General features: G+C 47.6%; 1 protein-coding gene across 4 annotated transcripts in view; it reads left to right on the top strand.

Moving 5' to 3' along the window:
- Positions 1–12,459, top strand: part of baz1a (bromodomain adjacent to zinc finger domain, 1A) — a 31,161-nt gene extending 18,702 nt beyond the window's left edge. For 2 of the 4 annotated variants that reach the window (XM_061241316.1, XM_061241299.1), the window contains exons 15-28: positions 834–999; positions 1,624–1,731; positions 1,944–2,044; positions 3,444–3,959; positions 4,687–4,832; positions 5,288–5,445; positions 5,948–6,096; positions 6,524–6,604; positions 7,144–7,391; positions 8,350–8,594; positions 9,128–9,471; positions 10,621–10,793; positions 11,538–11,625; positions 12,138–12,459. In XM_061241316.1, the coding sequence (XP_061097300.1) occupies positions 834–999; positions 1,624–1,731; positions 1,944–2,044; positions 3,444–3,959; positions 4,687–4,832; positions 5,288–5,445; positions 5,948–6,096; positions 6,524–6,604; positions 7,144–7,391; positions 8,350–8,594; positions 9,128–9,471; positions 10,621–10,793; positions 11,538–11,625; positions 12,138–12,325 (2,711 nt within the window). In that variant the 3' untranslated portion in view covers positions 12,326–12,459. Of the gene's footprint in view, positions 1–833; positions 1,000–1,623; positions 1,732–1,943; positions 2,045–3,440; positions 3,960–4,686; positions 4,833–5,287; positions 5,446–5,947; positions 6,097–6,523; positions 6,605–7,143; positions 7,392–8,349; positions 8,595–9,127; positions 9,472–10,620; positions 10,794–11,537; positions 11,626–12,137 lie in introns of all 4 variants that reach the window. The other 2 variants (XM_061241307.1, XM_061241290.1) reach the window with 1 other exon arrangement.
- The last annotated feature ends 489 nt before the right edge of the window (positions 12,460–12,948 follow it).

Here is a 12,948-nt window from a genome sequence, read left to right as displayed (position 1 = left end):
TCCTGGAAAATTGCATTGTTATTCTAGTCCCCTTTTTTTTAATGAAAATTAAAACCTGAAAGATTAAGATTTTTTACTTTAAAATAAACCCCTGAAAATGATGAGCCTTAACTGTATGCTAAGCGTGATGCAAGCAGAGTGAACAAGTAGGTCACAAGCTGAGTTCTGGATGCACAAAGATAATGCTGAGCTGTTCAGCGTGTAATAACATCTGCGTTTCAGAGATGTTCTGTGTGTGATGTGGACAGTGTGGAGATGTTCTGTACTGTGTGCGATGATGTGGGCGTTATTGAGATCTATGTGATTATGTGAGCTGCGTGTTTAATGTCCCGTATGGGGCTGTGATCTGTGTGTAATAAGATCGGTTCTGGCATGTTCAGTGTGATGTGGGCATTGCAGGGATGTTCAGAGTAATCATGTGGGTGTTGCATGGTTATTTACTGCGTTATGATACTGGCTGTGTAGAGATGTTCAGTGATAATGTGTAGATTGTGATGCGGTGCTACATAGACGGTCAGACCATAATGATGTGGCGTCATGCGGATGTAATCATGTGGACCTAGGTTCAGAATGATGTTATGCTACACAGATGTTGAGTGATGTGCTAGCAGAAGTTCAGGGTGTGATGTGCTGCACAGATGTTGGGAGCCTGATGTGGTGGCACACGGATGTTGAGTCATGTGCTACCCAGATATTCAGGGTGGGATGTGCTACACAGAGTTGGAAATGTGATGCTGTACAGATGTTGAGTGATGATGTGGTGGCAGACAGATGTTGAGATCCTGATGTGGTGGCACACAGATGTTGAGTGATGTGGGTATTGCTGACTGCAGGGGAGAAGCTGAAGATCCTCCACGCTCTGTGTGGGAAGCTGCTGACGCTGGTGTCCACGCGGGACTTCATCGAGGACTGCGCAGATGAGCAGAGGCAGGCCAAGCAGGAGCTCCGCGAGCTGAAGGCAGAGCAGCACCGCAGAGAGAGGGAGGAGGCCGCCAACAGGTGTGTACGCATGCATTCACACATTCTCTCACACACACGCACGCACGCACGCACTTACAGACACACTACTTCACAGACACCTGCACACATAGACTCACGCACGCACAGATACGTGCACTCGTACAGAGACTCACACACAGGCACTCACATGCACAAACGCACACACACACACACACACACACACACACACACGCATGCATGCATTTACAGACACACCATTCACAGACGCCTGCACACATACAGACTCACGCACGCACAGATACGTGCACTCGTACAGAGACTCACACACAGACTCTCGCATGCACACGTGAACACACACATGCACAAACACGCGCACACACACAGGCATTCACGCGCGCACACACCCATTCACACGTACACATTAGTTCTCAGCCGCAGATTTTGGTTTCATTTCATGGTTGCGTAATACTTTGGATGCTGTGAATTGCAACATGACAATGATAAGTACAAACTCCGGATCAAATGTGAAAATAACGCACACCATAGCTAGTATCAAAAGTCTTTTTTTGTGTTTCCATGTAGGGTTCCACCTTTGTTCCAATAAAATGTGTAATTCTGTTGGTTAATATGAGGGCTGAATTTTGGTCGTTTGTGCTTCTGCAGGATTCGTAAGAGGAAGGAGGAGAAGCTGAAAGAGCAGGAGCTGAAGCTGAAGGAGAGGCACGAGAAGCTGAAAGACGAGGAAGAAAGAAATGGCTCTCATGAGTCACGGTCCGTTTCACCAACACTCCTCTCATTCAGACACATTCTGTCACTGATTCATTCAAATGTTTTCTGCATTTCTGTGTTTCAAGTATAAGGTGTGTCATGATAGTAGTGGCATAGTCTACATATTTTATGGCCACTTTCATAGCAACTGTACACACAGTGCGAATTTGATAGTGAAACTGTTCAACACTGAAGATGATTGCCTTGTCCTGTAGAGCGGCTCCGGAGGAGATGGACACAAGTACGGAAAGCCAGGAGGGACAGAATCACACACTGGAAAAGGAAGAACAGACTCCTCAAAACAAGGCCAAGAAGAGTAAGGGCTAACAGTACCTTCACCTTGACCATCTCTGTGCCTTTTGCTCTCTTGCCTTGGATGGAGTATGTTCCCAACTGTATTTCAGGGTGGACAGTAGTCTGGCTGTTGCTTTCAGTCGTCATGGCCAGTATTGGCAGAATGGCTGCTTCTGTAGTCATGGTTTGGGCACTAGTTTCAGGGTTCTCAGAATGGTGTTCTGGCCATTGTGTCTTTGAAGCGGGCATGTGGGCACAGGGTGTGTGGTGGGTTTGGAGCTTATGAACCTTCTGCACCTTAAAAGTCAACTCCTGCAGTCTGCGGCATTAAAACCACTGATTCTCTGCTGGGGTAGGGGAGAACTGTTGACCTAGTTGCCTTGCTTCAGGCCTTGTGTTGAGCATGTAGACAGCAGACACTGTAAATGATCGACTGGCGGCTCCAAGGGAGCGTGTCTATTTGTCCTGGGTATTTATCAGGATAAAACCAGGATGAACCGATAAATCCTGTCTGGCGACATTACCTGTAGGTTATCACATGCTCAGTCTTAAGCTGCTTTCACATGATCAGTGTCAAAACGCTCGACACAGTGTCAAGCCATTCAATTCCTATGGAGGGAGCGTTGAAGCCCGACTTGGTCAAAATAAAGCCAAGTTGAGCGCCATCAGCGTTAAAATTGTTTAAACTTTGACCTTGTTTGAAGCTGACCTTTTCTAGCCTGTCGCATAGCTAACAGCTTTGTATGAAGCAGACATATGCTACCTAGCGACACAGTCATTTCATGTAGGCTACATGGCTAACTGTGTTAGTTTGGTTAGTTTCTTGATGTTTTGATATAAACTCAATATTATTGTTTTCACAAAGCTGAGTACAGTTTAGCCTTTTATAACCGCAGAGACCCTACTATCACATATTGTTGCGGCTTGTTGCAGTTTACCGAACCAACATCTTCCTGGATGGATGACGGCAAGTTTCAACAACTGGTGGCACTCAATTATTCTCATGTGTAGTCAACGCCTTACTTGCCGTTGAACATATTCTGACGCCGATCATGTGAAAGCAGCTTTAGGGTTGGTATCAAGTTCAGTTTGATCAGGACCGTGTTGGCCCCACTGCATCTGACCTGCTCATTGGCCAGGTTGAGCTGGGTGTGAGCCTCGTTTGACGCTCTTGAGGTTGGCGTGTAGTTCAGTTGATCAGGACTGTGTAAGCCCCTGTTATGTGACCGTCTCACAGGGCAGGTTGAGGGTATGAGCCTCCTGTTTGAGTCTCATTTGAGACTGTCTTAAGGTTGGTGTGTAGTCCAGTTGAGCTGTGTGTGAGACTCTGTCTTAGGGTTGGTGTGTAGTCCAGTTGAGCTGTGTGTGAGACTCTGTCTTAGGGTTGGTGTGTAATTCAGTTGAGCTGTTTGTTCCAGCAGTGAAGGGCAGCAGTGAGAAAGAGAAGCCGGCGGAGGTGAGCACGGAGGAGCAGCAGCAGAGGGAGCGGGACCTGCAGGAGCGCATCCAAAAGGCGGCCGCCTGCACCTACATCCTGCCGCTGGGCCGCGACCGCCTCTACCGCCGCTACTGGCTCTTCTCCTCCGCCCCCGGCCTGTTCGTGGAGGACGACTTCACCGGCCTCACCGAGGACATGCTGCTGCCCCGGCCTCCGTCCAAGTCCGAGCCCGAGTCCCCGCCCGCCCCCTCCACCCCCGAAAGCCCGTCCCGGCGCGACGACGCCGACCCCGAGCCCCCCGTCCACAGCTCCGGCCCTCCCGTCAAACGGCCCAACCTGTGGGCCTTCTACAGCAGCCCCCAGGAGGTGGAGCGGCTGATCGAGGCGCTGAACTCCCGCGGGCACCGCGAGAGCAGCCTCAGGGAGACCCTGCTGCTGGAGAAGGAGAGGATCGGCCAGATTCTCAGCAGCTGCGTGGCTCAGCGCTTCCACCACTCAGGTACGGCTGGCTTAGGACTGCACCGAAACGTGACACAACGCTGGTTTTCTCACGTGACTACTTGTGACAGAGGGGAAGGCCACATTACATTTCGCTTGTTGAGGCGGTCGGTATGAACATGGGCTCCGATTGGAGAATCTGGTTCCAAAGGAAGGGATATGCATCTCAGTCATCTCAAGTGCAATTGCCACAGAAATGGGGCAATGATTTGGGTGTAGGTGTAAGTGTAGACTAGTTAAATAACAGCAATGGGGGGGAGATTGTGTATCCATGTGTGGTATGTAAAAATAAGGAAACAAAAGGAAATAAATTGGCATAACTACGCTTTGCAATATGTGATGGTGAGCAATACGGCTCTTTTCACTGGTCTGATTCATTTGATTCTGCTAACTGGGTTTGGCTTTCTACTGTATGACTCATTATTCTTTTACAGAAGGCTAAACGGGCTGCTTACGCAACAAGCCACAAAGTGTGGATGTTTGTGATGGCTGTGAACTGTAATGGTGAAAGCATTAAGTAAGCAGAAGTTGCGTCTACAGCAGGTGTAAGAAGGGCAAGTAACGACAAGCAGTGCTTCTCCCTGCAATTAGGGGTCATCCACAAACACTGACCTCACTGAGGGTAGACTGCATTCTGCAAGAGCAGCGTTCATGCTGTGGTCCAAACGCATGGCTGATTGTAGTGTGTTGGGAGGCTCCTCTCACTCTGGGTTCGCCCCTGTGTGCAGGTAAGCCAGAGAGCGAGGGCAAAGCAGGCCAGGGGAAGCAGAAGAGCGCCCCCGTCTCAGCCGAGCGCAACATGGAGAACCGCCTCAGAGACCTGCTGCTGGACATAGAGGACCGCATCTACCAGGGCACCCTGGGATCCGTCAAGGTGCGGTCGTCAGCGGATCAGCGACCACCTTGGCGCACGCTCGCACATCAGCCAACGACCATCTAGGAGTGTTCTGTTGTACTTCCATAAGAACCCCCACAATGCTCAGCGTTCCTGCTTAGATTGAGCAACGTACAACAAAGTGCATACCCATAACCAGGGATAAGTGCGCTGAAAGACCCTAGAGGGAAGTACATTTTCAACTGCTACCTGTACAGGATAAGGATAAGGACCAGGGCCAAATTTTTTATTTCTTTTTATTTATTTATTTTTTTAAACAAACAAACAACGCAAAAGTGTGAACAAACCCCTTAACTAGCCAAACACTGCTTACCTAGCCGAACTTGGTGGATATAATATTTTCCCACCATTATACAAATACCAACATTAAAATGATCGTAATTTGGGACTCCCAGTGCAAGTCCCGCTCGTGTTTGAAGGTCCCATTTTTGCAGGCAATGGAGCGAAACGCCTGGAGGGCGGCGCTAGAGAACAGCCACTATGAGCAGCTGGGCCCCGAGGTGAAGGAGAACGGGGTGCTGAAAGGAGAGAACGGAGAGACCGTCGCCATGGACGTCGACTACAGCCACATCAAACCCGGAGTGAAGGACAGGTATTCTCCCCGGCTGCACAAAAATCACCCTTTTAACAAACATTTCAGTCTTTTAACACTCATAATTACATCTAACTTATAATTACTTCTTTTTTTCCTCTCAAGTTGAAAATATTAGCTTGCTTTAATATTTGCTTGGTAAATGGTAAATGGTTGGCAGTTATATAGCGCCTTTATCCAAAGCGCTGTACGATTGATGCTTCTCATTCACCCATTCATACACACACTCGCACACCGACGGCGATTGGCTGCCATGCAAGGCGCCGACCAGCTCGTCAGGGGCACTTGGGGGTTAGGTGTCTTGCTCAGGGACACTTCGACACAGCCCGGGCGGGGGATCGAAACCCGGCAACCCTCCAACTGCCAGACGACTGCTCTTACTGCCTGAGTTACAAAAAGAGTTGCAAGTCACAATTTAAGACTAAAATGCTTGTTGAGTGAGCTGTGAAGCCCCTCCAGTAATGACCAGTGAAGTGACTGACCGTCCCTCCTGCTTCCCCAGACTCCAGGAGCTGAAGAGCGAGACGCAGAGCGCCGCCTCCACCAGCTCCAGCACCCCCCAGCCCGTCAACAACTCCGTGCAGCTCCTGGCCCTGGCGCTGGCCCAAATCGAGCAGGGCATCGAGCGCAAGTTCCTCAAGGCCCCGCTGGGTAATACTGCATCTTTTGCCCCTCCTCTCCTTCCTGGCTGCATGTTTTGTATGGCATTTTAACATATCTGTAAATTACATTAACCTGTACAGACTTTCCTACATTGTATATACATGTTTGTCGTAGATTAACTCCTTTGGTTGGCCTGCACCGGCAGTGAAAATATAGGGTGATGTGAGCTCCCATGTCTTATGGTTCTGATTGTAGAAAAATGCCATTAGTGATTTCTCCCAGTAGGGGGAGGCAGAACAAAAATAAATTGGTCTCCTTTCTCTAAATCCGTGATGTTCAATACTTACCTAAACCCATGCTTCTGCTTTCTGGGAATATTTTTAAGGGAATATTAAAGAATTTTCTAAATTTGTTTTTATTTAGCAAATCAATTAACTTTTAAATTGATTAGTATGATCTTTTTTTTCAAAACCAGGAGATGAAGATGGCAGAAAGGACCAGAAAGTAAAGAAAAAGGAAAAGAAAAAAGATGAGGACCAGTCCAGTGAAAAAGATGGTAATCACAAGAAATGAGTCTGCTTCTCATTTTTATCTCAGTAATGATTAATGTTAGTTTACGGGTCATTCTGCTTCCAAGTCTTACAGTTTGTCTTCAAGAACCCACTGTAGATACAAATCAAATATTTTACAACATGCTACCAAACTTAGCCTCCTTTTCATTTTTGTGCATTCACTGGCTCAGTTTCCATGTTAGCTTTGCATAAGGACTTGAAGCCTATAGGAGTCCGTAGCCTACGTCCTTCAAAGTGGAGAAATACACCTTGCAGCAACTCTGAAGCGGTCTTATTTACACAAGGTATCATGTGTATTTGAAATACACGTGCAGGAATTTTCTTTTTTTAACGAGAGACGTTAATACAGCTTTGGAGTTGTTGTAAGGTGTATTTCTTCACTTTGAAGGAGGTAGGCTACTGACTCCTGTACGTCAACTGTACGTCGCTCTGTATGAGAGCGTCCATATTAATGGAATAGGGGTGAAATGACGTGTATAAAAGAGTGTTTTAGGTGATTAGTGCCGTTGCCCCCCCCCTACAGACAGCAGCGAGAGCGGCCGGGCGTGTAAGACGGTGCAGGAGCGCTGGAGGGAGTCTCTGCTGGGCTGCTCCAGCCTGTCCCAGGTCTTCCTGCACCTCTCCACGCTGGAGCGCAGCGTCATCTGGGCCAAGTCCATCCTCAACGCGCGCTGCAAGGTGTGCCGCAAGAAGGGCGACGCCGAGAACATGATGCTGTGTGACGCCTGTGAGCGCGGCCACCACATCCACTGCGTGCGGCCCAAGCTCAAGGTACCGGCCGCCCCCCTCACCTCAAACCGTACCTCTGACCCACCATTACCTCAGGCCACACATTAATGACATTTATCATCCACTGCGTGAGGCCCAAGCTCAAGGTACCGCCGCCCCTCTCACCTCAAACCGTACCGCTGACCCACCATTACCTCAGGCCACACTTCTCACCCTCTGAGCTCATAAGACACCTGCTGTTAGTCGTGTCTGAGACCTTACCTCGAGCTGTACCAGCGACCCCATTACCTGGGGCCGCACCACTGAAGTCATACCACACCTGCTGCCAAACTCCTAAATGGACCAGTATTCACTTTAAATATTGTAGTTATAGTTTTTGTCCAAGTCGAATAATCCACTCCGAGGTGTGCATTCAGGGGTTTGAACAAACTCTGTGGAGGGAGCAAACTTTGCGTCAGGTGGTTCTTCGTCTCTACGTTTTGCTTAACGCAAGGAATAATCTACGACAAGGTGGTCATTATGTGGTTTTATCACACTGCTGGCTTTTGGCCTCTCTTTGGCAAACTGCAGGCGGTGTATTAATTTTGAACAGTGATTTGGCTTGACCGGGACTGCAAAACGTTTAACAATTATACAAAAATCACCAGCCACCATCCAATCGGAATTGAGAATTCACAAAGACCGTGGTATAAAACACTTTAAATGCACTCCTTGTTGTGGATTATTCCTAACGTGACAGTGACAGTAGCAGCAGCTCTGTGACAGTAGTAGCAGCAGCAGCTCTGTGACAGTAGTAGCAGCAGCAGCTCTGTGACAGTAGTAGCAGCAGCAGCTCTGTGACAGTAGTAGCAGCAGCAGCTCTGTCACAGTAGTAGCAGCAGCAGCTCTGTCACAGTAGTAGCAGCAGCAGCTCTGTGACAGTAGTAGCAGCAGCAGCAGCTCTGTGACAGTAGTAGCAGCAGCAGCTCTGTGACGGTCCCTCTGTGTGTGGCCTCTCCAGGCGGTCCCCACTGAGGAGTGGTTCTGCCCCGAGTGCCGGCCCAAACAGCGCTCTCGCCGCCTGGGCTCCCGCCAGCGCTCCTCCATCGACTCTGAGGAGGAGCTGGAGTCAGAGGAGGAGGAGGAGGAAGAGGAGGAGGAGTCCGAAGAGGAAGAGGAGGAGGAGGAAGAAGAGGAGGGGTCCGAGGAGGAAGAAGAAGAAGAGGAAGAGGAGGAGGAGGAGGAGGAAGAAGAGGAGCAGGAAAGGTAGGCAAAAGAGAATCAAAATTACACGCATGCACAGCGCAAGTAGTGTGTAATTAAATTCTTTGATTCAAATCAGTCCTGTAAAGAGCCAAGTATTTAAGGGGGTATCTGGTCAAACCACTGTTTCACTGCTGGCCTGGTCATGGTCTGGATTCAGTGCTGCACGTGTAGCGTTTTGTGGGTCACTTACTGAAAGGTGTAAGTGCAAAACGTGTACCTGGGTAAGGTCTTCTGCCACAGAAATGTAAGCATTTTCATGAAATGACAACCACCAGCCAGTACAGCAGTGACAGGAAGTTGGAAGTGTGAACATCGTTATAGGACAAAAAAAAAAAAAAGCCACCACAAAAGTGTATGCAAGGTGCTGCGTCACAGGAGCAACAGGGCTACAAAATAAACAATAACGTGATTTATTGAGCCATGTAAATGGCCATAAATCATGTTGTTTTTTGGAGCATTTCGTGAGTGTGCGAGCCTTTTCTTTTAAGTGTGGAAACAGCCCGTCGCTGACCCCCCTCTCTGACCCCTCTCAGTCCTCCTAAGAAGAGCCGCGCCGCGGTGAAGCTGCCTCTGACCACCAAGGGAGGCCGAGCATCCGGCAGGTCCGCCTCCCGGCAGCCGGACCCGGGCCGGTCCACCCCGCGCTCCCAGCAGACCACCCCCAAGCAGAGCCTGTCCGCCGGGAAGGCCGGTGCCAAGACCTCGGGCAAGAAGGGCCCCTCGGCCCCGCCCAAGCCCCCGCCCCGCGCCGGCTCCCGCTCCAGCGCCCGCCTCAGCCAGGAGGTCCAGTCCGCCAACGGCTCCTTCACCTCCAGACCCAGCGCCAGCCCGTCCCCCCCACACGGACAGACAGACGCCCGGAAACGACCTCTCGCAGGTGAGCCGGTCGCTCCAGAGACCCGGTGCATCACACCGTGAATTCACAGGAACTTTGCACCTTCATAGTGTGGGCCCTTGGGTTCAGAGACCAAAGAGAAATCGGTCTGATGCAGACCCGTGTGCTGATTATATGGAGTAAGTTTTGGCAGTATCTAGGTTTTTACCCTGTCCTATCCTTGTTGGAAAAATATAGTGGGGTTAATGTATACCTTTTTAATCGTCATTTTGTCTAGCTGCAGCAGCATTTGTACTCAAACACCACTGCCGATTCGTGAGAGAGGAGACGTCCACGGTTCTCCGGGGGAATGCACGTCACCAGCTGCTTTTTTTACACACCACAGATGACTGTTAAGATCACATAGAACACAGTTGGAGGAGGACCTTTCACATTCCATTTTAGCGTACAGTCCACGGTCAGCCAGCAGTGGTCGCTAGATGGCGATAAATTTGGAGCCCTAGCTGACTGAACCCTGTGGATCCAATGCAGCCACCAGCAGCAGTTGGCACTAGATTCGATCCGAGGCCATGAGGCTCACCCGTGCACCCCGGCAAGCCCAAAAAACGTTTGCATATTAACACGTTTGTAATTCTACCAGCTGTTGGCCCAGCCCTGATATTTAGCATTACTGGACATTTGATACGACTGAGTGAGTTGGCAGCTCCCTCAAGATTGACTGTACTATTATTTTACTACTACTAATGGACTCGGTAGTGGTAATATCAAATCAGTGTGAATTCAGCCCATATATTTGCCTATTATACTTGTTTTTATTCCACAACAGTATAGCCAAGTAGCTTACTGAACAGTTTGGAAACAAATATTAATATGAAATATGAGACATTTGTGTTTATCCGTTTTCCCCATGTTGGAATCTAGTTCCCCAATGTGCTCTTCTATGAAGACTATTTTTTACTGTACTAACGAGCTCAAATGATGATCCTGATTTGAGACTACTGTTCATTTAATGAGGTTAATTCCTTTACTACCACATATTTTAAAGGGTTTGTAATTTCAGTGTTTGTATAGGGTTTGTAATATATACTGATGTATACATTTACCATTTTATTTTCCGAACTATTGAAGCACGTTTTCGTGCCATGGTTCCTTGCTTCTGAACAGTTCTCTATGTCCTGCCCCTCATTTTAGAAGTCTCCCCCAAAGCCAAGCTGGTTCTGACTGCGCCCAGCAGCTCGTCCAGCCGCCGGAGCTCCGGGAGGCACCAGGGGGTGCACGAACTGTCGGCCTGTGAGCAGCTCACCGTCGAGCTGGTCCGACACGAGGACAGCTGGCCTTTTAAGAAGCTGGTCTCCAGAACCCAGGTAACTCGCGTGTCCAAGAGGGGGACAACACATACACTCACACATTTAAACCTACACACGCATGCTTAAATCGACTTCCCCGCCCTTCAAAAATTCCTTTGAAAATTCAATTTCACTTGTGTATACGGAAGCTAGTTTTGCTCTAACTTCTGTTTCGGCTGGTATTTAAACAGTAATTGCACTCACCGTTTCAGCCTGACTGCCTTCTACACGGTTTTGAAAAAATGTGCTCTGTGGTGGGTAGAGTAGGTGTGTGTCTCATTTGCTTAAAGTGTAATCAAACCATTTTGGTGCCAGTAGTGTTCCGTGCAGCATTGATCTGTGACAGCTGGCCTTCCGACTTTGAAATTAGCCGTTTAAATGTAAGTAGAAAAAATTATGCGTGTCAACAATTTTTTCACTGGATATTTGATTGACATCTATATGACGTACAGGTACCCTGAAAACGGGGTTCCCACTCGTCCTGGAAAGACTGGAGTGGGAACCCTGAGTTGGAAAAGGGTGGGGTTAAAGTGGACTGCAGAAAGCATTTTTCTATAGGCAGCAGAATGTTTTTTTTTTTTTTTTTTTTTTCTACCCTTTATTAGCATGGATTAAAATGTTACAGTATAAAGTAGTCATTAAACCTGTTTACAGCTATTAAAAGATGTGATCGCAAATGTAATTACCCTGACATAATAATCATACACGCGTGCTTTGAAATTGAGAATTAAGATTGTTCTCCATGCGCTTGTGCACTCACAGGTTCCAGACTACTACGACATCATCAAAAAGCCAATAGCTTTGAGCATAATCAGGGAAAAAGTCAACAACTGTGAATATAAAACTGCCGGTAAGTTATTTAATTTTTTTATTTTTTATTTTAGATTTGTACCATTTTCTCTGTGATTAGTCTATTTAAATGTGTTTTTAAGAGATTAGTGTCGTCCCCATACGCTTGCTTTTAGGAAGAGATGCGGTATAATTGTGAGGTTTTTTTAAATGAACAGCTAGGCCTTTCCGATAAAATGGCATCGCAAATTTACAGTCATGGATTAGTGAGTTGACACACTGTAGTGAGTTGACACACTGTATCAACTTCTGTCATGTCCAGAACTCTAAATATTAAAGAGTAATTCCAGAAAAGGAAATTCTTCCCATTTTGTGCAGCCTGGTATATTCAGTGTCATTTTCAAAAATAAGCTGGGAATCTGTCAGTGTGTGTGGTCTGTCTTCCTGTTCAGTGCAAGTTTCACATCTATAATCCAGCAGATGATCAAGGATGGACTTTTATTAGAGTGGCCTGAATGACAATTACTAGATAATACTAGATAATACATGCGTCTTTCTTTTCCCTTCTTCCAGCTGAATTCATTGCGGACGTGGAGCTGATGTTCACCAACTGTTTAGAATACAACCCCCGCACCACGAACGAGGCCAAGGCTGGGGTGCGGCTGCAAGCCTTCTTCCACGGCGAGGTCCAGAAGCTGGGCCTCCCTGTCCCACAGGCTATTGATCAGACCAACCCCCCTCCAAAGCGCCCCAGAATGTGACCTGGCCCGCTCCTTATCGGTCGTAACACAAACTCGCAGGAAAGGCACATGCATGCCAGCTACACAAATACAAAGGGGCTTTTCACCAAGTGGGCTTTGGGGAACCCTCTGAACACCCAGCACAGGGGGGGGGGGGGGGGGGGAATCATGACTCTCCAGGATTCAACCACTAGCCTTGGAAAGAAAAACTGCACTGTAAAAAATAAAATAAAAAAATACAGCTAGTCCTTTTCATTCAGAATCACTCAGGACAAAATCATTGTGAATTTATTTTTTGTGTGTGTTAGCAGTGCATTCATTTTGTATATTTGGTTGCAATTCCAGACTACTTTTGTACAAACTTACTCCTCTGACTTGTCCATTACTTTTCTAAATTAAGTATCGAGGCTTGAAGGACCCTTAGCATTTAGGAGTGTTTCATAGTACTGAACCTGTAGTAATAAGAATTAACTCAATATTTTCTGGTTCCTTTTTTCAGTGCAACACTACATAGGAACCAAAATCAATTATTTCTGAGTTAAAACCTTTGAAAACTGGGTAGATATTTATTTAGTTGAATATAATTTTGAGTTTGAATACTTGTTGGTATTTATAAAAATGTTACTATAGAATGCATTTGTCTC

Source organism: Conger conger, chromosome 1 (assembly GCF_963514075.1).
Source record: "Conger conger chromosome 1, fConCon1.1, whole genome shotgun sequence".
In the NCBI taxonomy this organism is placed as follows: Eukaryota; Metazoa; Chordata; class Actinopteri; order Anguilliformes; family Congridae; genus Conger; species Conger conger.
Note: the sequence above shows the minus strand (reverse complement) of the source record. Positions and strands in the feature narration are given on the sequence as shown.